Source organism: Apis cerana, linkage group LG7 (assembly GCF_029169275.1).
Source record: "Apis cerana isolate GH-2021 linkage group LG7, AcerK_1.0, whole genome shotgun sequence".
Lineage (NCBI taxonomy): Eukaryota > Metazoa > Arthropoda > Insecta > Hymenoptera > Apidae > Apis > Apis cerana.
This window is the reverse complement of record NC_083858.1, coordinates 1,450,675-1,476,813: the sequence shown is the minus strand read 5'-3', so window position 1 is coordinate 1,476,813 and position 26,139 is coordinate 1,450,675. Positions and strand designations below refer to the sequence as shown.

Below are 26,139 nucleotides of genomic sequence, written 5' to 3'. Positions count from 1 at the left end.
ATACACGAAAGCAGGTATGCACTGTCGAGTTTTCATCGAATCGAAGGAAAAAAAGAGTCGCCCATTAAAACGATATCGAATTCTTGCTAGCCTCTCCGAGAGCCAACCCTCTTTCAATCGATGCACAACCTCCATTTTATTTCATCTCTCGTAACGCTATAAAATGTCGCATATTCATCGGGCAATTATTACATTCTTTTACGTAACAAATGGAAAACAAATTTTTCTTCGTTTTACAATTTTATTAACGATTCTTGGGTCCTGGTTTTCGAGAGGAGGAATACCGAATGCGTGAAAAATCCAAGTGTTGTTATCCCTTTTAAATATAACGTAACACAACATTATTATACAATTATTACACTTCCTGGTAATCTAATGGATGTATTAAAATTAACAATTCTTCGATCCCCTCCCTTCCTTTCTCTCTCTCTCTTTCTTTCTTTCACCTTGGAAAAATCCAAGTTACAATCCAAGTAACTTGTAATTAACATTTAAAACATGGAAATATATCATAAAATATATCGTTTCACGGTTCATTAACACGCTTGGTAAAGTAACACGGCAACCCTTTTAATTCCCACGAAAGACACCACAGCCTGTTTCGACCAATGAGGTTAGACCGGCGAGTATTCGAGTCTATTTGGCGCGAAACAGCGCGGGGGAAACGCGAGCAGAGGGGAATATTACAATTCACAACCGCGTTACGATTCACCGTGCTGCGAACGGACGAAACACGATGAAACGATGTTACAATTCTGTGGGAAAAAAGGAAAACTCGGTTTGATATGGATATATTAATAAAATAATAATTTTTATTAAAATACGTTTATAATAAAATGTTTAGCAGATAAGTGTGCAAGTCCCTTTATATAGTAAAAGTGGTTAATAATATTGTTCACTTTATTTTCCACGTAATTACAAAATTTATTTCTCTGTTATTCTGAAAAACATACTGAAACTCCTCCTATTTATGGACGGCAGTAAACTTCCGCCGAATTATGTGTTTAATAATACTTAAGTGTGTATGTATATATATATATATATATGCATATGTGTATATTACATAATTAATAAACTCAAAATATTTTATTGAAAAAAAATTAGCAACGAAATTATTGGAAATGGTACGATATATATAACAATATCTAATTTTCTCATAGTCCTCGACTTACAAAAAAAAAGAAAAAAAATAACTAAATCGCCTAGTAATAATTTTTAATCCATATCCGTACATATATATACATATATATATTATTGTCAATAAAATTTTACGATAATATAATCCTCGATTACACGTACCAATAAATTTCCATATAAAATATTATTCACCGAAAACTAACTAGCACACATATTCTCTATCTATCAGCATTAGATACATTAATTTACTAATTCACCATATTTATAATTTTTCAACGACATTAACATTCTTCCCGCTATCGCGTTCCAATATTTGAATTAAAGGGGATAAACGACGATTCGTAATGCGTTTTGACTCTGGGAGTTTATAAGAACGACACGCCAGACACCGCTGTCCTAGAAAGTCGCGGATTCGTTGGAAACGGCGGCGATAGTTTATTCGTGTCACAACGCGGCCAACGTTGCCGCGATCGATAACACGTTACACGATTTCGTCGATGGAATCGAAACTCGATTCCTCGGCCGTGCTCGAGTTTCCACGAATCCGTCGTTCGATTCGTTGGGAGGGTTTCCTAGGGAATTTCGATTCGCCTCGGGGGAACATGGGTGTTGAAGGAGGTGGCTGATTGGATTTGGATTTGCAAGTGGTTCGCTCTTACGATAAACGAACGAATTGTTGACTTTTTAACGCGAGAAGAAGGACGCTGAATTTAGCGATCGTGAAAATGGTACGTCGTTGAATCGTGAAATTGTGAAATTGTGAAATAGTAAATTTTGTTTTTGATTAAAAATTTTCGCAGTCCCAGAGATTCGTTTATCCTCCCTGTTGGAACAAATTGATTAGGTTAGGTTTAAATTTTCGCGAAAATTTTATATTATTAGAATTTTTTGTGAAAAAATAAAATGCTATATATGATAATTGTTGAATTTTCTTCATAAGAATTTTTCTCGAGACAAATTATTATAGGAAAATGATATAAATAGGTTACACATTGTAATAAAAATTAGGATTAAATTAAGATTTTACGTAGAAAAGTAATAATAATAAGCTTTTTAATGTTATTTTCATTACTTACCACGAGAAGAAATTTAACTGCTCGACCAAATAGGAATATTCTTCATTGATTTATGCGGTTCATATTGGGATGTTTTATAGCGATGATATTGAGGTTATAGGTTAAACAAGTCAACTATATTCTAGCTTATGTTTGCTCCATTTAAGACATAACTATATCCTATCTTTTTTTTCATTTCACATTTCAATCCGGTTTTAAATAAGAATCTCGTGTTGTAAAATCCATTAGATTCCAGATGTTCAACTGGATTATAGATCGAAGTATTCTTTTTTACGAATATTACTACGAGGTTAAGAAAATATTTTAAACGATGAAATATTCTTCCGTACACACTCGAACAAGGATATATAAATTTCATTATTTTATGGAAAATAAGAAAGGAAAAAGTATAATAACAATTTAAAAAAAAAAAAAACATTACAAATTTTATTTCTTCTCTAGGAATTTTCTAATTTTTCCCCTAGAAAAATGTTTGTCAAATTTATACATCCATTCCAACTTTAAAAATCCATAAAGAAAATAAAACCTAGATCACAAACACAAAATCAATTAAACGCCAAATTTCAATTTATTCTTTCTTCTTTCCCTGAAACCGAAGAAAGGAGGAGGGAGAGGAGGAACGAAATGGCATCGTATACAAAGTTACCAGCATTTTGAGGAGCTCGTATAAACGCTCGTGAGAAAAATGGTTGTTGTATTTTGCGCGTGGTGGCAGCATCGTTGGTAGCGTGTAATGGCGAAGAAGAAGGGAGCGTGAACAGAGCGACAGAAGGCGAGATAATTCTCTTCCTTAAACAGCTGCAATCTTCGTGGAACGATCGTTGGTTGGTTATCGTTCTGTTAAACATATATATCCGGGGTTTTATTGCTACTTGTATTTGCCTGATGTTTTACGAGATTGTTAGGAGAAACTGCGAATAAAATCGGAGAACGATGATACCCAGCTACGATCATCGAAAGATTCATAATGGCGCGTTAGATGGATATGAGAAGAGGTGTGAAAGTTTTATGAAGCTGTTTCGGCAATTGGCTTTAGGTTTTATGATTTCAGGGTTGGATTTCGTTGAACGATCAATGGAACGAATGTTCCCGATTGCTTTGGTGGATTGTGGATTTTGCGAAACGGGGATATGCATGTGATTTATTTTAAAGGCATTCATTAATAATCCTTCGAACGATTATTACATTCTATTTAAAATCGTTGTATAAACACTGGGAACGAGGATTATGAACATTTTTTTTTCTATTCATTTCTATTTCGTTCGGTGTATTCGTATATACGAGCGTGTAATAATAATAATAATATATATATATATATATTTTTATGGAAGAAGAATATTTTCAAATTTAAATAAAAATCGATTTAGATCCTTTTCAAAATTTTTTCAAGAAAAATTGAGATATTGGAAAAAGATGTTTAAATTTTCAAGAAAATTTGAACATCGGCGAGAAAAATTATAGACTTTCCGGTCGAGTTTTATTAGCGTAACGAGAAACGCCGCGTTCTTCCGTTCGAGGCGTGTGTCAGCAAGAATCGAGGATAGAATTATCGATATCCGTGTTTCACTAGAAAGTAGCCTAGGTTACGATTGAAAACGATTGTTCCTCGAGCGTGTTATTTTATTGACCAGGCTGCTACTGGCGGGAAATTCAATCTTGTTATCGTTCTATAAATTTCACTAGTATTTCTTTTTATCGTTAAATAAATTTCATTCAGAATCACAAGAGATATCATCCCTGATTCTTATTTCATTCAATTATTACGTTAAAACTTTTTCTCGGGAATTATTAAATATACGTATATATATATATATATCGTTACAAAATTTTAAAACTAATTTCTTAAAAAGAAAAAAATTATACCTCTTCGTTTCTTAATTTGAAATTAAAGTTTTCTTCAAAATATTAAAATTACTTTTATTTGTTGGAACTGAGAGGATAATAAAAGAGATATAAAAAATTGGAAATTCCAATTTACGTGACCATTCGCAAGATTTGCCAATTTAGTGTTGAATTACCGCGAAAATAATCGATGGGTTCCGGAAACCACGATGCGATTGTCTTTAACTTGTGTCGCGTAGAAGGCCAAAGTGAATCGAGGCTTGTTAACATCGTTACGCCCGTGGGAGTACAGTTCATCGCGCATTTATCGAGTTATATCTTCAATGGGAGTATTATTAAACAAAATTATTCCATGCTAGAATTAATATTAATTTTACCAGAGATAATCGATTGCTATTTAAAATTGATCAAATTTAACGATTCGATCGACTTTTTTTCATATCAGATCAAATTCCATCAAATCCTTGGATCGATATTTAACACAGATTACAATCTTTCCAGAGATGTAATCTAATTTTTTTTTAAATTTTATCACCGATACTCAAGCAGATAGCACATTGAAAGACACACTTTTGCGAAGTTGTGACGTCATTCTCGCATAATGATTAGCTTACGCAAATATATAATTGTAGAATTAACCATAAGTTTTGGAATTTGATTATAAAAAAATTACGAAGAGAGACGTGGAATCGTTAGAAAACGCTCATCAAATTGTTTAAATGCTTAATTAAAAACAATCGGAACGTTTGAAACATTCTCGAAACTTTCAATTATTTAATTATCTCTCCCCCTTTAATTCCCTCGATTATCGCCGCTTTAAATAATAATAAAATGAAATAAAAAAAGAGAGAAATATTACATCGACAGGTCGATGAAGAATTAACGAAACTTCCGGATTGATTCATATTCCGTCCAATCGATTAAAATTTTTATCACGTCCCTCGTTCGCCTTCCTCCATTTACGTCACGCATAATATTTGTTTACACGTTGATATCTTATTCGCGGATTAAAACCCCGTGTCATAAGAGTAAACCGATTAATGTGGAACAGGAAGAGAAAGTGCTTTTACAGCGCGCTGTTATGTTTCATTAAATCCACCGGATATTTCGAATTTGTGTAATTAATTCACATTACGAAATAATAATCGATTGGCCTTCGATTTTAGTGCGTGCGTGTGCGCGTGTGTAATTATTAAATTAAATGGATACGAAATCAGAGATTTATTTTTATGTAATTGTAAAAAAAGAAAGAGGAGCAATTGATCAGATCAGCGGTTTTAGAAAGGAAAAATATGATTTTATTTATTGAATATTTCCTTCTTATTTCAATTTTTTTAGAAACGGCGATAATCCGATAATGCAGTTTATTATTATTATTATTATCGATGAAATAAGTATTTGTTTTCGATACTTTTGTTATGTGGATCTGTTTAACAGTATTTTTTTTTTCGTTCTTTTGGATTCTCGAATTGAAAGAATCTAATATATCAAATAATCGTTTCCATTTTTTCGAAAATTATCTTCGATAATCGATCCGAAAAAGTAAATTTCATCGACGTTCTTTAAATCATCGAATAGAAAAAACTATGGCCTACAAAGAGTTCAGGGTTAAACAAACGTTTATTACGCATGCCGTGAAACTCTACTTCAACATTGCAATTTTCTCTCTTGAAATGTATTTTATCCTTCGCATTTCTCCCTTTTGTTTGTTTCTTTCCTTTCTAATGGATATTCGAGAGTCAATTACCAATTAAGACCAACAGAGTCTGAATTCTCAGGCAATATTATATTAATATTAATATTAATATTAATATTAATAGCAAGAATTTTCAACTTCCGATCGGGGAACGATCATTGTCGACCGGCAAGTCTCTAACGGTGCTCTCTATTTTCATATGAAAAGAGAATAAGGGAAGAGAAACCGTGGCTGGCTAAAATTGTCGAAAGTTGACTTTGCGCCAACTTCACGGGGAATATCTTGGCTCATATTTCTTCGGAAACTTCGAATCTTGCGCGAAATATCTTCAAATATTATTTCTCCATTTTACGAAATTAAATTTTCGAATCGAATTTCGTTTCGATTAATATTCGAAAATTTAAATGTAAAGAAAAACGATTATTAACATCCAAGTTCAAACAAAATAAATATAATTCGTCGCATCCGAATTAAAACACGCGTTTTTGTCTCGATAGAGAGTCGAGCGTTTATTAATCCCGCGTGAAAGGGTTTTCGTTTCAGGGAATATGCAGTGCAGTGGATCCGTAGGCGGTCCGGAAATTGCGCGCTATTATCGTCATTGGCCAGTTTTCCACGTTTCTGCAACTTTCACCACACGTGGCCACGTGACGTTGGAACGAGCTCTGAACGTGCGTGCCGCTCGTGCCGTGACAACGATGGATTTTTCTTCCAACGCGCGGGGAAATCGTTTCGTTTCGATTGCAATCGTGCCCGAGATACCCTTTTCCCCGTATCACACCGTTCATCGTCCGCGCAATCTGGAAAATTGGCCGACCATCGATACCGAGACGAAACGTTTCGTTTGTAATAACAAAGTTGTTTTTCAATTCCGGCCACGACAATTCTGTCGTCGAATCCCGTATGAATGTCCAATTATCGCAGGATCGACGAGATATTTTGTATTCGTTTCTACAGGAATAACATTTAACAATAACTCGAAAAAATTATTTCGAATTTTTCAACAAGTAGTTTTTTGTTTCCTCGAATGCAAACTCGAATTTATATTTTCGCGCAAATATATCTTATCTTTGTATGAATAATTTTCTACGCGAATATCGCACGAGATACGACAACATATAACAAATTACTCGAAATCGAGAGTGAAGATCGGGTTTACTTGGAGAAAGAAATTCGAAATATGAATTCGTTCGAAGGATACTCTCATCCAGGTATTTCATTCATCGGTTCACTCATTCATTCATTCATTTTTTCTTTTTTTTTTTTCTCTTTCCCAACAACTCGAGAAATCGAGTGAAACCGCGTTCGATTTATCCGCGCTCGATCCACCACGGCTACTTCTCCCTTCCCCCTCCCCACGCCGTGCGCGCGCAATATTGCATTCGTTCGACGAGAGAGGTGTTACCCCTGCCCATCCCCTCCCCATCTAGGTTTCTCAATTACCACGACGACGACACGCTCGTTGCGATCGTTGCGCCTTAAAGCTCGTTTCACAGCTCGCGTACCACGACCTCGATTCCATTGCGCACGAGAACGAATCATTCTTCCCCATCGGTCTCCCCTTTTTTCATTCCGCTTTCCTCCTTTGTCGAGCGTGCAAAGGATTAAAAGAAGGAAGGGAGCAAGTACGGCTTCGAACAGAAGAATTTTCCAATTTCTCGAAAAGCTTTTTAATTTTCACTCGCTCGATGAGTTTCGTCCGAATCTATCCTTCATGTTACACGAAGTAATATTAATATGGATCGAGTTATAGATGGAGTTAGGTGCGTTTGTTAGGTTAGATCTCATCTTTCCATACTCCACGAAACTTTTTAACCTTTTGTCTACGGATAATTATTTAAGAAAGATCGTCAGTGGTCGCGTTTACGGCATTTTTTTTGTGATTTTTATTATCGAGAAATCTCGCGAGAAACAAATGCTACATTTCCAAAGAAAGATACTCGATGTACAATAACTTCAATCGTTATACGTACGATACGCTGCATCTTATAGAGAACGATTATAGTCGCCCGTAGTAACGAAATAAGGTTAAGATATACAATTATGTTTTTAATTTTGTTCAGAATTCTAATCGGTATTTCATTTAATTTGGAAACGTATATAACGTATAAAACGTATATTTTTTTTTTAAAGAAAAAGAAAAATTTATTTTAAATATAAATATAAAATCGTAAGATTTGAATATAAGAATTATATAAACTTCGTTCGCATTCATCGAGTATTTGTTTCAAGATTTTGAGATTTCGCGGAAAGGTTAACTGGATTAATAAATCAAATTTCTTAGAGGAATATTCGTGAGAAAATAAAACCAACGTGGAATCGCGTCACCCATCGCGAACGAAAATTAAATTAACTTGGTTTCTTAAACAAACTCAATGAGATCAATTAAGGGGCTGTTTTATTCGCTGAAATTGGTACCAAGACAGCGTGTACTTTGATTTTTAGACGGCGCCATCGGGATCATTCCTCTCTCGACTCGAGACGTCGACATCAATGATTCGTACGAATTTATATAGGGATTAATTTAGAAATTGACCTATGTTTCAGATTTTAAAATTTTCTTTCTATTTAATCGAAGAGTGGAATGAAAAACTATATAAATTTTAATTTTTTTTGAACCTCGATCAATAATAAATCGTGCATGTTTTATCGAATATACAAAGAAATAATAGAATGTCACTTAAACATTTATTGGACAAATAAATTATCAGATAGTTGCTCTGCATTCAGTGATAGATATAATATCACTGAACTGTAATAAAAATTTAATGGTAGCTTTCATAATTTTTTTTTTAATGAAAACGAAAGTTTTATTACAAACAAATACTATAGAAAAAAAGAAATTGCCAGATCGTATAAGTGCAAATCTCGAAGAATACGTTATACGTAAAGAAATGATGAAAGTGAAAAAAGAGAGGAAAGAAAAAAATAATAGAATTTAATAAGCGCTTAGTAACAAATCGAAAGTCACTAGCGGTATTTTATAGCGGATAGATCGAAAGGATAGTATCGAGTTCCTTTTTCTGCCGCGATCCATTAACCTCCACGAATGCAAATGATCATTCGAGCAAAGGCCAAGCTCTCTCACTCTTCCAGACATTCTAATTTCAAAGCGAAAGTCAACTCGTTGAATTATGCGACGCGTAAAATCGATCTTATCGAAACTTTGTCCTTTTTTTTTTGAAAATTATCTATTAATTCTAAAAAAAAGAAATTTTCATTTGGAAGTCGATCGTTCGATTCGATTTTCGAATAATAATTCGTTTTCGATTCGTACAATCGCTACTGTAAGGAAAGAAGCACTGTGAAAATTCAAACTGAAATTAAAACTTAAAAGAAATTTTTCCTCGAAATTTACGAGATAACAAAATTATACATCGAGCCTCATCCATCTAACCATCCATCATGATGATGAATTTTCAACCTTGATACCGATGTATTAAACGCCTCTTCCCATTGTCTCCTCACCGCGTCTTGACCCTCGATCCTCTTAATCTCGGTGTGCGATTCGCGAAACGCTCCTTGGCATTTCTTCCCGTCATGGCCCGTCTCCGCCTGGTACGAGCTAATCAGAACTCGTTACGTAAAGAACTCGCGGCAGAGAGACGGCACGTTTGATTTTCCGCTCGCGGCCATGGCACGAGTAAACTTTGTTAACGAATAGCCCCCTTGGGGGCGCGCCACCAACCGGATGGAAGCTGAAGCAACGTGCGAGGTTATGCGTTAAGCCTCTTGACGTACGTGTCGTCGGTTTTGTGAATTTGGTGTCGAAAAGGCGTGGAAACTACCTCTCCTTTATCCTTTCTCTCGTTCGAGACGGAATATTCGAGTTGAAGAGAGGAAAGAAATATTTTTTTCGATCGGTTTTAACGAGTTATCTCCTACGATATTTTCATCGATTCGTTATCTGATTGTGGAAATAGCTAATTTTAGATGTAACTTTGAACATTTTTCTTCTTTTCGTCGATTGCTTGTAATTGCGTGATTCTCTTTGTTGTAATTGGAATGAAAAAAGTTGAAAAAAATTATCTTGCCCGTTACCTTGTAAATACGTCTTAATATTTGAGGTTAACCTTTGCAATCGAGAAATGTATCCCAGACGTTCTTATAATAATTTCGAAAATTAATTTCTATACACTTTCTCCGTTTTATTATCTGACGCACATTCGTTCTTAATTCAGCTAAGTAAAGAAATTTAATTGCTTTTCCTTTGAATTAAAGAAATAGAGAATCTGAATTCGATAAAGCTAAGTTAACCTATACCGTGTTTCCTCCACGGAGAAATAAAGATAGAAAGTCGACTTGCAGTGTATAACCCTTGTAAATTTATGATTCTAGTACAATAATATATATATCAACAACGTATTTATCCTACTTACACCATGCATTTAACACCAATTATAACGAAAAAGAACATTATCAAGGATAAGCATACTTTTATCGTGTCTAAACAAATACGAACCAATTCTTTCGATCGACGAATCGTTTATCGCGTCCAAAAAAACAAAAGAAAGAGAGGATTCGATGGATGGGAGATGACAGGATTTAATGCGGAAGTTCGTGCGCGATAACGAAGGGGAAACGAGATCGAGGATAAGAGTTGGCGTTCGGATGCTCGGTTGGAGAGGCGGCGACAACCCGCTTCTTTCCCATTTGCTTTCGAAACTTTCGCTCATTGTTAAACGGCTTCACGCTCGAATTCTCTACGTGGACATCCCGTTTCGATCTCTATTCGACCGACTGTATGCGACGACAATCGTGCGTGGAAAAAAGCGTTATGGCTTTTAAAGAGGGGATCGTTTCTACTGCGATTTGCATTCGAATGGTGCGGGTACCGTTATCGCAATTGAACGAGTTTGTGAACGATTAGTGAACGATATCGATGAAATTGAGGAAGAAAAATGCGATGAGATTCGATCATCGTTGGAATCGGAAGACGTGAAGGTGAAATCGTGATTCGAAATGAGAAATTCGAAGCTCGGTTTTATAGAAATTGTGCGATTGTGCGTATTTGATATGATATGAAGCGTATATGGAATAACACGATAAAAAAAATTTGGCAACGCGTTTTGTAAAAGCATTGTAGCGACAGGATTGTTGTCGCGTCGCGGAAATGAAACATCGGTGACATCGATCAGTGTTATGCAAATTTTAGCGGTAATATTCCAGCTTCCGTGTTTTGCTCATTTAAATTCACGTGACTCTTTTTTCTCTTTCTCTAAAAAAAGAAAAATCAAAAGGCATCGCGCAACAGTCATTCTTTCGATGCATTCAAGGTAAATACATTCAGAACCGATCTCTTCGAAGAACCAGGATTATATATTTTTCGTAATAGAAATATCCTGAAATATTTGAATTTCGACAACTAATGAAGTTGCTTCTTTGTTCAATCATCGAATACGCGTAAGACAGTTGGAATCGAAAATATGTTATTCCAACTTTCTACGTACAATACAAAATCATCGCTCTCGAAATCCAAACACCTCCAAGCAAACCGAACCGAAGATCTCGTTCGAGGAGATCGCGATACGGCTATATCGGTCTTGAAAATGGCAAATTTTCACGTTTCATCGCGAACTTTATTAAAAGAGGAAAGAAAGGAAAATAAAAGAGGAGAATTTTCGAGAAGAGACGGGAGAGCCGGTAGAGCGACGCAAGACCCACGTCACGTCGCGTCCATCGAGGTGGGGTGCAGCCGTTCGTCGTCGGTTTCACGGCGAACATCGAAGCGAGTTGCGGCGAGCGAACCGAGCCAGTCAACCTGAAACCGCGAACAACCGCGACATCGCGTGTCTCGTTGCTCCGCGCGCGCACTCGATGGCGCCAGCCCTCCTCCTTTTAAACGCCTCCTGTAAACATTGCGATTTCGCCGCGGCCACCGATGGACACACGCGATTCACGGCGCGCAAATTGGACCTCGTGGCTGTGATCGTTGGTTAACAGTGGCGGCGGGAGTGTTAACGCGCGTAGTGTGGATTTTTCGAAATCGAGGCCAGGGAGTAAATAGTAACGAAAGTTGGAAAGAATTATTCGCATCGATCTTTCGAATTAAAACACCGACCTTGGGAGGAAAAAAGAAGTGCGCGGCCCCGTGAAGGAAATCGCGTGGTGACCGAAATCTCGGCTAAAATTCGAGGAGGAGAAGGAGGGGGAGGGGGAGGAGGCGAACCGCGGCCCGAAGAGATCGGATGGAAAGCGAGGCGAGCTTCGATCGATCGTTTCGAAGGAAGGGAAGAAGAACCGGTCGGTGGGAATCGAGGATGCGGCGAAAGCTCGATTCCAAGTTCAAAGGATAGGTGGTATCGTGTCGAGCGTGTTTTGCTTTCGCGTTGCTTATCCGTGGAAAGTCAAACGTATCGAGGGAAAAGCGAGGAGGGAGGGAGAGAAGGGAAGGACACACGGAGACTTGTTGCACGCCGCGGACTTTCACATCGTTCTTTCCTCTCTCGATTCACGATCACAAAAATTACTAATCGTCGGCTATCTCGTGTACGGGGAGAGAAGGGAAGGATGAATCGATTGTTGATTTCGATCGATCGATCGTCGTCGATGAAAATTGTAAACGCGCGTAAAATGTGGTGAGGGTGAGAGGGGAGGGGAGAAGAAGATGGTGGTACGTGGTGGAACTATAGCCAGCGGGCTACGACGCGACTGTTCGATTGTCTTTATATAATCGGGAGAACGGATGGAATTTTGTTGTTGTTGTTGGACGTGAAAGAAAGAAAGCAAATGGGTGGATCTATGAGGGGAGGAGACGGTTGAAATTTTTTCAGTGAAATCGTCGAAGCGAAGTTTTTTTTTCTTTTTTTTTTTTTTTGGCAAATCGTCTCTTCCGTCTCGATTATCGAGAAAGTGATTTCGAGTGCGCGAAGGTTTGTGAGTTATGAGATAGATGGATACGAAAATTGAACGAGCGAGTATATAAGTAAACAGGTGAAATATGAGATAGCTGATAGAAGAAAGTGCTACTTAAAATAAATGTTAATTGAATGGCAGTGTGTTTTTTTTTCTTAAAAAAAAACTTGAGCCAAAGCTAGAAAATACTTTGCTTTCACCAAAATATATCCATCGTGAGAAACTTTAAGTAGCTCGATACTCTCCATTCTCTACTGGAATCTCTCTTGGCAATGAACGTTCAATAAACCGATTATCGATTAATACTTCGAGCATTCTTTGAAAAGAGTGTAAAAAGAAAAAGAAAGAAAGGAAAAAGAAGAGGAAAATTTACATAAATTCTCAAATCGTCGATATGTAATTCCCCAAGTTTCATTAGTTCCCCAAGAGTCCTTAGAATTTGATCGATTGCAACGAAGCTTTGAAATAAAACGACGGGGATACGAGCGAGAGAAATGAATTATTCCGGAGAAGCTGTGGCAAAAAATTAAGAAAGGAAGAAAGCGCGGGATAAAACGAGACACGAAACGAAGAAACCGGGAACAAGGATAGGAGATAAATAAGAGAAATACAGGAGGAGGGAAGAAACATGGAAGAAATCGATTATACAGTGATCAATGGCGGAAAATTGGGCGGCGGACACGTTTATTGGCTGTGGCGGCCATAATAACTACGCGATAATAACGCGCATTATATTCACGGCTCGTGCGTCATAAGGCTTCGGACTGTCGGCACGGCGGTGACATCGATTCAGCAGACTGTCCAACGCGGTTAAAATCTAATTATTCGAGCGACCCGTGTGATGCGCCTCGAAACGAAAACGCGAATTCACTCGCGTGGAGGAAGCCGACTCCGTGGAACGCCGACTTGTTCCATCTCTTTTCTTTCGTACATCATCGATCGTTCGCGGTGCGGTGTTAGTGATCAGTGTCACTTGGTGATGCATGTCAAAATTGGCTTTGGAATCGTGTCACTTGGAAACACCAACCAGCAGGTATATTCTCGCGTCGCGTGTATACGAAATATTCGACGACTTTTTTTCTCGCGAAACTTCTTCAACGAGTTTGTCATACGAATTTGTATTATTTTTAATTCGTTGCGACCCTTTCTTCGCGAGGAATTTCGAGAAACAAATTTATCGAATTTACATTTGATTCTTATTCTTATAACTTTTGTGTGTCTAGGGAATTTCGAGTGTAGTTCAGAATATGAGTTAGTTTCGATGAAGTTTTATACGTTTATTTGCCTGTCTAGTGTTACTATTTATTTATGGCCTTGGTAGTTGTCTCGACGAATCGAATTCGTTTTACCAGTTCGACCACTGACCAAACGAGACAGCGTTCGAATAAACACGATTAGAAATTCAGATGGCAAGTCGTATTGATTATAAATATATATATTCCACACGTAAATACGATTCTTATGGATATTATTTTACCGTATTTCATTCGAATATATTAATTTAATTCTTTTATTATCATTCGTTTCTAAAATTAACAAATATCCAGTGAAATAAGTTCGAGCTTTGACGGATCGATCGATTTTTTTCCTCTTCCGCTTATCTCTTTTCTACTCTTGCTTCTCGTTTTTTGCACAAGTTTCACACACACGCGCGCGCGTGCGCAGTATCGAACACCGCTTTTTTTCCCCTTCGTTGCGCAAAATGTCAGTTTGACATTTTGCTCGGTCATCAAAGACGCGCAATTATTGTTTAATTGCGTCACGACACAATGGATGAAATAAAATATTTCTTTTCCCTCTTTAATACACTTTCCACGTGTTGAAAATGCACACTCTTTGTACTCGTTGCGAGTCGCGTGGAGACTTGTGGAAAAAAGAAAAAAAATCACGCTTTCTAATTATTAACTTTTAACGCAAAGTTATAAAAATGCGGGATCGATGGAAAAATGGAGGCCCGTTACGTTACGAGAATCTCGTTCCAATAATCGTGTCACGTATAAAATTTATTTATTTTTCTTGGACGAGGAGATAGCGGGGAATATAGGAACGTGGTTTTCCACGGTGGTCCCGAATTATAACCGACGTTTACGAGGGAATTAGTCGCGCGAAACGCGGCGTGAAACATAGAAACGAGAGGACAAAGAGTCGGACTCGTTCTTCTTAGTTCCATGCGTTTCACGCTTCATCATTCCCTCGTTCCTCGTTCCTGTTTTTCGAACCGTTGTGACCATAGGATTAGAAAGTGGGCGGCCATTTTTTTCTTTTCTTTTTCTCTCTCTTTCTCTCTCGATCTTAATCGTCGCTCGAACGAATAGTTGCTTGTTTTTCGTCCCTTCTTTTGAATTGAAAATAAATCATTTTCGACGAGAATCGTTGATTTATAGATTTTATATATATATATATATATATATATATAGCGAGAAGAATTTTATAATTTCTCGAATTTTAACGTGGCTCGATCTGGTGAAAACACATCCAACTTGTAATCCCTTCTATATATTTCATTGACCTATTTCTTTCGCAATATCGATCGCAAAATTGTCTCGTAAATTAAATTACAAAACGCGTTTTCCATAACATACATAATTCATTCATTCAACGCCGTACTGAATCGAAAAATTGTATTTATTCCATATACAATATTCTCGCGTGATTTTTCGAATTCCTTCTTCTCGAAATTCTAAGATTCATCGCTTCTCAAACTTCGAACGTAATATATCTCCTCGAATTTTTCGATTCGACGAGCCACATCGCTATCGGATGAAAATACACGAATACCTTTTCCAATACCGTCGCGGAAAACAGGATAAAGAAGAACAACTACGAGGAGGAAGCGTTATCGATAACAAAATGCGATAACTGTGTTAACAGGCGGTCTATACACGCATCGAACACGTGGCGTGGAAACGAAGCGAGTGTACGGATAGCATTGCTGGTAATATACCGTTAGGCGGGGACTCGGTGTACAGTACCGTTCACAAAATAGGTGTCGATGCGTCCAAATTCGTGTCAGAAGGAATGCCACTTTTCGAACGATGAAATTCGCTCGGCTGGACTTAACCGATGGGATCGACGGCTCAGTGAAAGTCGACGGATGGCCGATCCTCCTTCTAATCGTCACTTCTGTCGATACCATTCTCGATTTCCGCTCGATCGAGCTTCGAATCGAGAGGAATTAACAGGCCATGATATATAATCGAATATTTGCTTGGTGGAAAAATGCGGGATATTTAAATCAATGTATATTTTTTTCGATACGACGAAACGAGTAGGAACGAATAGTTCGAAAGGATTCCTATAGATGAGCATTGTATTTACTTTGGTAAATTTATCACGAAGGAATTAAAATACGATCGTGGTAGCTTTTATAGCTTATTGAATAAAAATATTGATTTAGATAAGCGGCTAGCTTTGGAAAATGACCGTGTAATAATACATCGTGTGGGAATAAAAATATGTGAAACAGTCGAAGGAAAATTGATCGTCTCGAGTATTCAGAGATTATTAAATGTGAATTGATAATTTAGTATCTCTTCGAATTATCGAAGCCTATCTATCTTTGTTATTTTTTTTTTTCTTCGACCATATATTGCTTGCAATAAATTGCGATTTGAATACGGTCTCAAGATATCTCTTTATTCGAGAATTTTAGAATTCTGAATCGTTTTTCGTCCCGTAGCTTTAAATTAAAATTTGCAAAGATCTTTAATTTTGAATTTAAATCGAAAGTCGAGGTTGGATTGAACGTCGAATTTCGGATATAATGTTGACTTGGATTATACAAGCGTTGATAGCAAGTTTTTGAAGAAGTATTTGCAAAATTCGAATAGGAAAATTTCGATAAATTTGTGTGAAAAAACTAATAATAACAGTAATCGTGCATGGTTCGTGAAGAAAACGGTAGAACAGCTAAGGAGTTGCGCATACGATTATTCAGCGAGCATCGATGACGCGATCTCTTCGTTTTTCCTTGAGAACAGCCTCGGACACGATGCAACAATCGAGTCCGTTGCTTTCGTTTTAAACGTTGCTCGCGTCTCTGATCCTTTATCTCTGGTTTCTCAGCGTTTCTGCTATTTTTCTTTTTTTCTTTATGAGAAATCTTTTAAAAGAATGATTTTTTTAAGGAAATATATATAATAATTCACGAATAAAAGGAAAATAAGAGAAAAACTTTATTGCATAAATAAAATATTTTTTATGCTTCCAAAATCAAAAGTAAAAATTATTTTTCTATTAAAAATATCAAGCGAAATATCTTCAATTATTTGAAGTGATTCTTAAATAAAAAAAAGAATGAAAAAACGAAGAAAGGAAAAATCTATAACGAATTCAATCTACGCTTCATAATTTTATCTAAATCGAGTAAAATTCCATTGTATTGAAATAATTTGATCAGATAATAAATACAATGAACCGTGGCAAAAAAAAAAAATTCTTTTAGAAGCATAAAATCCGCGAGGGAAAATTATATCGGTTAAAGAGATTAACCGCAAGGTAAATAAGGAGGTAATAGGATTTTAAAGCGTAGAGTCGTTTCAGAAGTTGAGTTGCAGAAATGCTCAGAGACAAATGAGTCGATGACTCACTTGTAGACTTTCGCAAACTATAGTTGTGTGGAAAACCGGTGGAAAAAGAACGCAACATGAAAACGACATTGGGAGGGAAATAATACTTGTTGATTAATTCGTATAAATAGAAAATCTTCTCGTTCAACTCGTCAACGATTCCTTGAAATTCTGTATATAATCCATACGATCCAATTATCCGAACCAAAACTCGATACAAATTATAAGAAATAAAAAATATAAAAATAAAAATCTAAATTTAGAAACGAGCAACGAATTTCCAAGAATTACGAATTTATCATGGCCGAGGATCCAAGTTTTTATTTTAACCCGTTCAGTTCATCTTGATTCGGCTGAACATGGCGAAAAGTGATCCTCGCGTTTCCATATTTGTCGAATCGCGCATATCTCTTCGTCAGAAATCAAAAGGGGCAATTAGATATTCCTTTTCAAGCGTTTTATCCTGCATCGCTTTTACCTTTCCTTCCGATGAACGTTCGTTGTTGGACGATGATAAAAGCGTTAAGAAAAAGCCGTTTCACCGTTTTTTTTTCCCCCTTCCCTCCATGGAGATACATTTCTATGGATCTGGCACATCGAACCGGAACCGAATGCTGAAAATCGAAGTTGTGCAAACTAAAAGAACGAGCTCTTAGTTCCTTTTATAAACGCGAAGTTAAAGCATTCTGTTATTCCGGATAACAATTCAATTAGAATATTTTAATATTCAAAGGAAATTGTAGGAAATTAGTTTGTTGAAATTACCAATTGAACCAGAGGTTAATTTATTTCTTATTGTTAGAATCGATAGTTCGAAAAGTTGTTTAAAATTATTAATTTTTGCCTTCGATAAAAATCACTTCAATTACTTGGCTTCTTAGTCTCTGAAGAATAACAATTTTCCTTTTTTATATCGTATACCAATGACTAGAATAATTAAAAATATACGTATATCAATTTCAATTTCGAATTTTCACCTCTTTTCGATCTATCGAGTAATTTCTCTCCATAAACTTGCACGATAAATGAATAAATCCATGGGTCGCGAAAAGTGTCGTGAAATTTAAAATACGAACTCTTTCCATGATGAAACGATTTACAACCGAAATTCTCTCTCTCTCTTTCTCTCTCTGCGCCGGATCGTATTACCATGACTCGTTAAGTTAGTTGCACACGCCGAGGCTAACGCCCGTATTCTGTGAACAGCGTTCTGGTGGGTGATGTCGCTACTGGTCACGATCGAACCGATGGTTAAAACGGGCAAAAACCCTGGATTATATTATATTATACGGGGGCTTTCTTAGATCGCGTGCTGCGATCTTATTAGCCTACATCGAAGCAACGAGCGGCTTCGACTTCTTATTAGAGTGTGACGTATCGTCTAAGTGAACTTGAACGATGACGATTTCATCATGGCGAAATTCGTTCTCGATTCTTCGATCGGATTTGGATTCATAATTTTAATGGTGAATTGATAGAGCTTCTGGTGGAAATACGATTCGAAAGATTTATTTACTTATTTACTTTTTTTTGATTATATCTTTCGTTTCGCAAATTTAATTTCAAATTTTGGGATATGTAATTGGATCACGATATATCCGTACGAATGTTTAATAAGAAAATAATTATATCTCGACATTTCTTAAAACTATTCAACAGTGACGTTTCGATAATTGAACAAGTTGTGCTCGTAAATATAAGAAAATTTATTTGTAATTCTAAATCGTGAAACTGTGAAGTATTAGGGCCAACTCTGGCATTGACCAAAAGCTAACCTCTAAATTTCTTGTATCTATATTAAACATAAAGTGACTTATCTTACGTGTAAATAATCAAAGTATGGATTAAACTAATCGTTAAATCGATATATAATAAAATTTTTAATGTGTAATGTAATGTGTATGTAGGGAATTTTATGGAAAACGATGTTACCGTGCCACGCAGATCAAAAGACCCAAATTACGCGACGAAATGCTTGTTAGCGGTTACGAGATTACATTTGCGTTAATATATTACCAATACTAATGAGGAAATAGCAATTCCAATGAAATTATTGCGGATTCCATTATACATAGTACACGAAATACTATCTGCGAATTCGTGTTCACGACCGCGACGTTGAGAAGGTTAATCGAGATGACTGTCGAAATATGTCGATGAGAATCGTCGCTACATTCCACAACGATCGAAAGTATCACGAGAGTACGCGTTATTAAATGCGTTAGAATACTCAATCTGTCTTCTCTCGAGGCTATCGTTTCTTTACGATAATTTTAAAAGACTGTATGGATAATCGATTTAGCGAGACGTATTCTTTTGATTGGAAATCGTAGGCTGATGTAACAGTAGAGATTTTTCCACGAATATGAAAATTTAATTTTTTATAAATTTCCAGTCGCATTTCATGTAAGAAATTTGATTCATTATGGGTATATATATAATTATGATTTGGAATATATTATAATATTTGATGATTGAGATTCGAGAATATATTTATATTTTAAAGTGAATCTAATAACGTGAATTAATCTCCAAGATTAATAAAACGTTTGAACACAGAACAAATGACTGTAATAGTTGATTCAAATTTTTTATTAAATCCCCTATTTATTCCTAGAATAAACAAATAAATCACCCCACATTTCAATAAACTTATATTATAAAAATATAACCATATATCTAAATATTCGAAAAATTTTTCAATTTTATCCCTAGATTCCAGAAATCCCTTAAAATTTTTAACAATTCTCAATTTTTCGCAACTGCACAGATTAAAAATTCATCGTGCTTTCTCATCCCGCATAAATTCGTTTCGAGATGAAACAACACACTTTGCATGTCCTAATTGCATTTCGAGAGCGAAACACTATCGAACCTTTCCTTCGAAATGGGTTAACCTTTCTCAAACAGGCGACAATATCTCTCTCTCTCTCTCTCTCTCTCTCTCTCTTTCTTTCTTTCTTTCTTTCTTTCTTTCTCGAGTAGATGTCTAAGCATGCGGAGATAACCGAGGCTTTCTCCCCATTGCCTGACTTTTACTTTTGCCACGAGCGTCGAAGATCCACGCGTGAATTTGCATCGAGCACGAGCGTGACCCGCGCATAACATAGTTTCTGTAACATAGTTAACTAAATTGGGAGAACTGGGTTGTACGGTTGGGAAGAAAGTCTGCTGATGACTGGTGGCATCGTCACGAAAATGGAAATAAGAAAAAATTTCAAAGATCGAGACAAACTTTTTGTGTGTAATAATGATGAGATTAAAAAAGGAGAGCAATTCTTAATTTTTTCTCGTGAGATATATACTAAAAAAGTATTACTGGAAGATACGAATTCAATGAAAGTGTCCAAGATGACGTAAAAAAAGGAATTGTGAACGTGCTCGTGAGACGCTACTACTACTAAATAACAAAGTAAATTATTTTCCATTATATTCATGGCCACTTCGCTAAAAATTATTTATTGGCTTTTACGCTATGTATGTTTTACATATATATTCCTATAATCGTAAAACAAAATTTTGCAATAATCAACTCTAAATAAGAATTCTTGTTTTTTTTTAAATATCAAAACTATATCCAATATAAATATAATGATAAACATTTTGAAGAAAACGATGAATTAGGCTCGTTGAACAAACTCTTGGAAAAAATGACGACGAGGTATAACGAAACCAGGACTGCAACCAGGAAAGAAAATAAAATCAAATCGCTATTTTATTCGATAAGAGATCTCTGGTTGCGCGAAACAGCTGGTGCGAAATTGTATCGTCGTTGACGGTGACGAAACTCGTGAAATCCGTGGCGAAATGTTCGATCTTCGATAACGGAAAGCGTGCTCGAAGATTTTTCCCATTCTTTTCTTTTTTCGTATTTCTTTCGATCGCGAAATATCCTTATCGCGGCCGAATTTAATACGCGTGAAAGCTACGCGCCTGGAACTCGACAGTTTTTCTAGCCACGGTTCAGTTGCGAGCGGCCAGGCGACACGATCACGACCGGCAGCGCCTCTCGCTTCGTTTCCGCACACTTCGCCTGTGTTGTGGAAATTCACTAGGACTTCTCCTATGATTTTGATTTACGATGCGAGGCCAACGAGGCGAGGAATAAATGGAAGGATCTTTGCTCCGTGAAGGTCGAGATTCGAGGCCGATCCAAGGTTTTCTCGAATTTGTTATTTATTGGGTAGGCGTGTACGGAATTGAAATACGGATGATTGTGTATTTCGAGCAATTGATTTCACCTCGTTCATTTCTTAGAACTTAAATATCGAATGCTTGTATAAATTTTAACATAAGCTCTAAATGTTGCTTTTTTTTTTTAAATCGAAAGAACTTTTCCTCGATTAAAGACACCACTAAAATAAGAAAAAAGAGATGAACGAGATATACGAGCTCATTGAGTAAATGGGGGGGATATAATCCCAAGAGCGTGTTATTTTTTCACTCTAATCAAGCCCCATTTGTTTCCTTTACCTAAGTGGATCAAGTCCAGTGAAATTTATTTTGGCCATAGTGAATCGAATCTCCTCCTCCCCGCACAGATAGACACTCGACATTTTCGTTATATTAAATTAATCTTTATCTTTCAAAATTTTCCCCAATTTTAAATAACTTCCCTGTTGGAATCTTTGAAACAGGTTCACCGATAATTGGAATTTTTCGAATTGGTAAACTCTCTCGAATAATCTCTTTCCCATCCATTCCCTCCGCTTAAATCGGCCTCCTCCGCTATTCTGGAACGGTGATGCTCGAGGCTGCACATTGTGTACACGCATCAGGGAGTCATCGGTGGGAGGAGGAGGCGCGCCGCGCTCCACCTTTCATTTGACTTTGACAGTTCCATTATGGTATCGAAGCTAACGGCAAACAGTACCGTACTTGACGCTAGTGTGAATCAACGCGCGTGCCGATATGCCGAGGTATTTTCATCGTTCCTCGTCCCTCGCCGTGTCGGGGATCGATCCTGATAAGCGTTATCGAATAAGTGTATCGTTCCTCGAAAATATCTTCTTGAACCGTGTCGAGGATAAGATGCAGCGGCTCGTTCCAACCTTTCTTTCTTCTTTATCGTGAGAATTAAAATTTTCGATCGGACTTCATTTTTTCTTTCTCTCTTTAAGAAAAAGAGTTTTATCGTTATAAGTGAAGTTTTTAGTAATAATGTCATTCGTTTCGGTGATTTCATTAGTGAATTCGTCGCCGTGTGATTATTAATTTCAAATCGTCAGTTTTGGTATTGATTTCGTTATTGGAACGAAGAGATTGAAAAGGGAGGACGGTTATCCCTTATAGATTTCGAAATTGTTGATCGTTTCCGTCATTTTTTTTTTATTTGTATTAATTCAAATAGAAGAATCACAAAAGAAAAAACGAATGTAAGTAAAGAAGCAAAGTTTTCACAAGTTTCACCTGAAATTCCAAACTGCACGTTTCTAACCTCAAAGAAAGCGGCAAGATATTTTTCAAACCAGAGATCTCTCCAAGCAAACGAAAAAAAATATGGTATTCCCATTTTCACGACTCGAATCGTACCTTTGTTTAAAAAAAACAATCTCTGATTATTTTCAACAATAAATCATTCGACACGGTAAATCAATTACGAGCCATTAATTAATCTAATGGCGGCTTAATGGCATACTAATCCATCGAACCGGACGACCGACAATTCTGTTTTATCATTCTCATTGATGATAAAAAAATTCTGAAAATGAAATGGAAAAAAAAGAAAAAATGCAACTCTCCGATCATAAAAGGCGATAGAGTTTCTTTGTATTTTCAACCAACTTGGTGTTTCCAACTTCGAGGTCGATTAATTCCTTCGCGACCGGAAAACGAGAACGCGCCATGATATTCAACGCGCCTTTTACGGATTCGAGAGAGGCTCTCGCGAACCGTTAAAGGGTTTAATCAGTTGTTTCTAAAAAGGATCCTCTAAATTTAAACTGTTAACACGATTCCTTTTCTTAGCTAATCGTTTTCGCGTTCTATTAATTCCTTCACCTTTCTAGGAAAATTTTTTAAGGAAAATTTTTCTTCTATTAACTTCAATTGTTAACGACAGAAACATTTTTTTCTTTTAATTTGTTATTACTTAATCATTCAATAGGTGCATAACGTGTAAAGGGTATTAAAAAAAGATTTGCAATCTTTTTATTTATGTTATTATATTTATAGAATTGAATTCTATATTTTAACGTTGTAATTGAGAATCATTAAAATTTGTTTAATTATTTCTTCTCGTTTAAATTCTACAATTTTGCAAAATTCGAGAAAATTGAAGTATTATGTGATAAATAATCTATTCTCTCTTTATGCAAATATTTTTCTTTCGTATTCTATCTATCTGGCGCAATATCTTGCAAGATATTTATTCTATCTTTTTTATTTTCGCTTCAATGGCGTAACGTGTTACGTTGTTTTTAAACATTACTTCATTGTTATTATTTATATTTAACGAGTTAATTAAATTTGCAAGTCTTCCTCCACGTTCAAAGAAATTTACCATGCTCGAAGAGCTAACAAAAAAGAGTAGATTAATTCCTGAACAGAAACGAGCGTAGCTTCTTCTTCTGTATAGTTCTTATGAATTTTAATTTTGTAATCATTAATGGGTTTCGTTCTCCTCGAAGAATTTGTAGTCTGCTTTCCAGAGAAAGGAATAAATATTATATATATATTTATTTATTTATTTATTTCATTTAAAAAAAAAAAGAAGATATCGTAAAATCGAATGATTTTTATTCTTCTTTTTTTCTTTCTTTCTTTTAATAAGCAACATATTAATATTAGAGACGATAAATTTTTTGAAAGTATCATACTTCATCTCTTGAAAATGTCAGCTATCTTCGTTAATGGGACGCATTACCGAATGCTTGGCAAATTTAGATAATATTTAAATGAGAGATAATAGGATTAAAGACTCTTCGTTTACGCTTCCCTTCCTCGTTTTAAAATTAAAATAATGAAAAAGTGAAAAACGTGCAATGGATGGGTAAGGAATATTAAAAGTGATTAAAAAAACATCGAATCGAGTTAATCAATCAATTTTTTTTTCTCTTTTGCGATCCATTATTCATCGAATATTTCATATTATTTTATACCAATTGAAAACAAATGTCGAAACAAACAATCGAAAGGAACGAATTTATATATCTATTTATAAATCATAAATTATTGCACGATATCTTAACGAATCAAAATATTATATAATTCAATTCTCGAGGATCAAAATTAGAACGAAAAACAAAGAACTATTTTAAAATATCGGGGGATGATCTCCTTTGGACCAGTCTTTCTTTTAGCACAAAATTTTTGTTCACTCAATATATCATACCAACTCTTTTTCCTCGAGATTAAAACTCGAACTCGTTCCTTCTCTCTTTAAAGTTGCGGAATATTTTTAATTAAGATTAATTTCAAAAAACAGTCGAATATATTAAAATCGAATATATCGAAATTCGATTCGTCGCCAAGTTTTCAAGAGGTTCTTTTTATTTCGTGGCATCGTTGACACGATTATATATATATAAAAAAAAAAATCATTCGCATACAATTAGTTTATGCTCGTGTAACTAGAACGTGTCAGTGGATACCGTTTGTTCCTCTTTAACTGGATCGAGGCCTCACGTACGAAAAATGCGTTGGAATAGCAATGAGCCATCGGTGGTGATCGGTATTTTAACGCGGTAAAAAAAATTCCTGTGTTTCGATGCTTATAAATTTGTTAAAACAAACATCGTTTCGTTTCTCTCTCTCTTTTTATTACGCTGATCTGTCAATTGAGTCGATCAATCTTTGAAGCGAAAGATAGATAGAAGATTTTATTGGTATTGATTTTATGAAAAAAAAAATATATATATATATTAAACGGATATTTCGATAAATTATATTCTTAATAAAATCGTCGATGATCAAATTTCTCTTTTTTTTTTTTTAATTTTCCTTTATATTTATATTATGCGAATATAACAGAGATTAATAACAATAGAGTGATTAAATAAAATAGAAAAAGCTAATTATATAGCGCCGACATTATTATGGCAACGTTGGAGGAGATACAATAAAGAGATTCGTAATTATCGAATACAATTAAGTATCATAAGCTGTGCCATTAATTACGAGATATTTCAGTGTGCAACGGCCATGTTTAAACGTGTTCGCGGGAGATTACAAAAACGATTTAATTCGAGCGTCGCCAACAAAACGCGATTAATTACAGGGAATAAAGCGGTGACGGAAAATCGTTTTCGTATAAAATTAATAATCCGTTGGAAATCGGGCACAATGGGAGAATAATGGAAGAATAATGGAAGAAAATAAAAGTCTGATTATTATCGGCAAATAGATGCGGCAAATTTTGCCGCGGAATGTTAGGTTATGTTTTTCAATTTCGTCTTTTTCCTTTTTTTTTTTTATTTTCAATGGACATTTTTATTACATATTTCTTTAATTCATTCGTATTTGATATTCTTCGATTATAATTATGAAATTTTTAGTTTTTTTTTTCAATTTATAAATATCAAGAATCGTATTAATTTTTCAATCATCTATAATATCATTTTTCGAAAGTTTGGCCTTTTTCACGGAAGATTGCAAAAATCGAATTGCGAAATGAAAAAGTAATTTCATTTCTATTATCCGGTCCACGTTTCGCGCTCATGCATATTAATCATTAGATTGTCGTTAGAAAGTCGCGATCGGTGATGGTTAATTAATCGGAAAAAAAACATCAGTGAAAACGATATTTTTCATTCATATTAAGTTTCATTCTTCGAAACAAATAATAGAAAAGAAGAGGGAAGAAAGATATAAATTTGAATACAATACGAGAGTTAATTATTAAGTAATTGTGAAAAATATTATATCTATTGATGGAGATGAACTTTCTTCGAGTGAGTTGCGACGAGTGATTTAATGCGATTGGTAAATATTCTTCTTCTAGCACGATGCTAAATTTAATTTCATT

The 26,139-nt window shown here is 35.5% G+C and overlaps 1 protein-coding gene across 8 annotated transcripts in view; it reads left to right on the top strand.

Moving 5' to 3' along the window:
* The window catches only part of LOC108002473 (IQ motif and SEC7 domain-containing protein 2), a 75,833-nt gene that overhangs the window by 31,561 nt on the left and 18,133 nt on the right, over positions 1–26,139 (top strand). For 2 of the 8 annotated variants that reach the window (XM_062077558.1, XM_062077557.1), the window contains exon 1: positions 9,446–13,639. The exons of 4 other annotated variants lie outside the window; for them this stretch is intronic. In XM_062077558.1, the coding sequence (XP_061933542.1) occupies positions 13,590–13,639 (50 nt within the window). In that variant the 5' untranslated portion in view covers positions 9,446–13,589. Of the gene's footprint in view, positions 1–9,445; positions 13,640–22,155; positions 22,550–25,650; positions 26,097–26,139 lie in introns of those variants that run through there. 2 more of the 8 variants (XM_062077554.1, XM_062077555.1) reach the window with 2 other exon arrangements.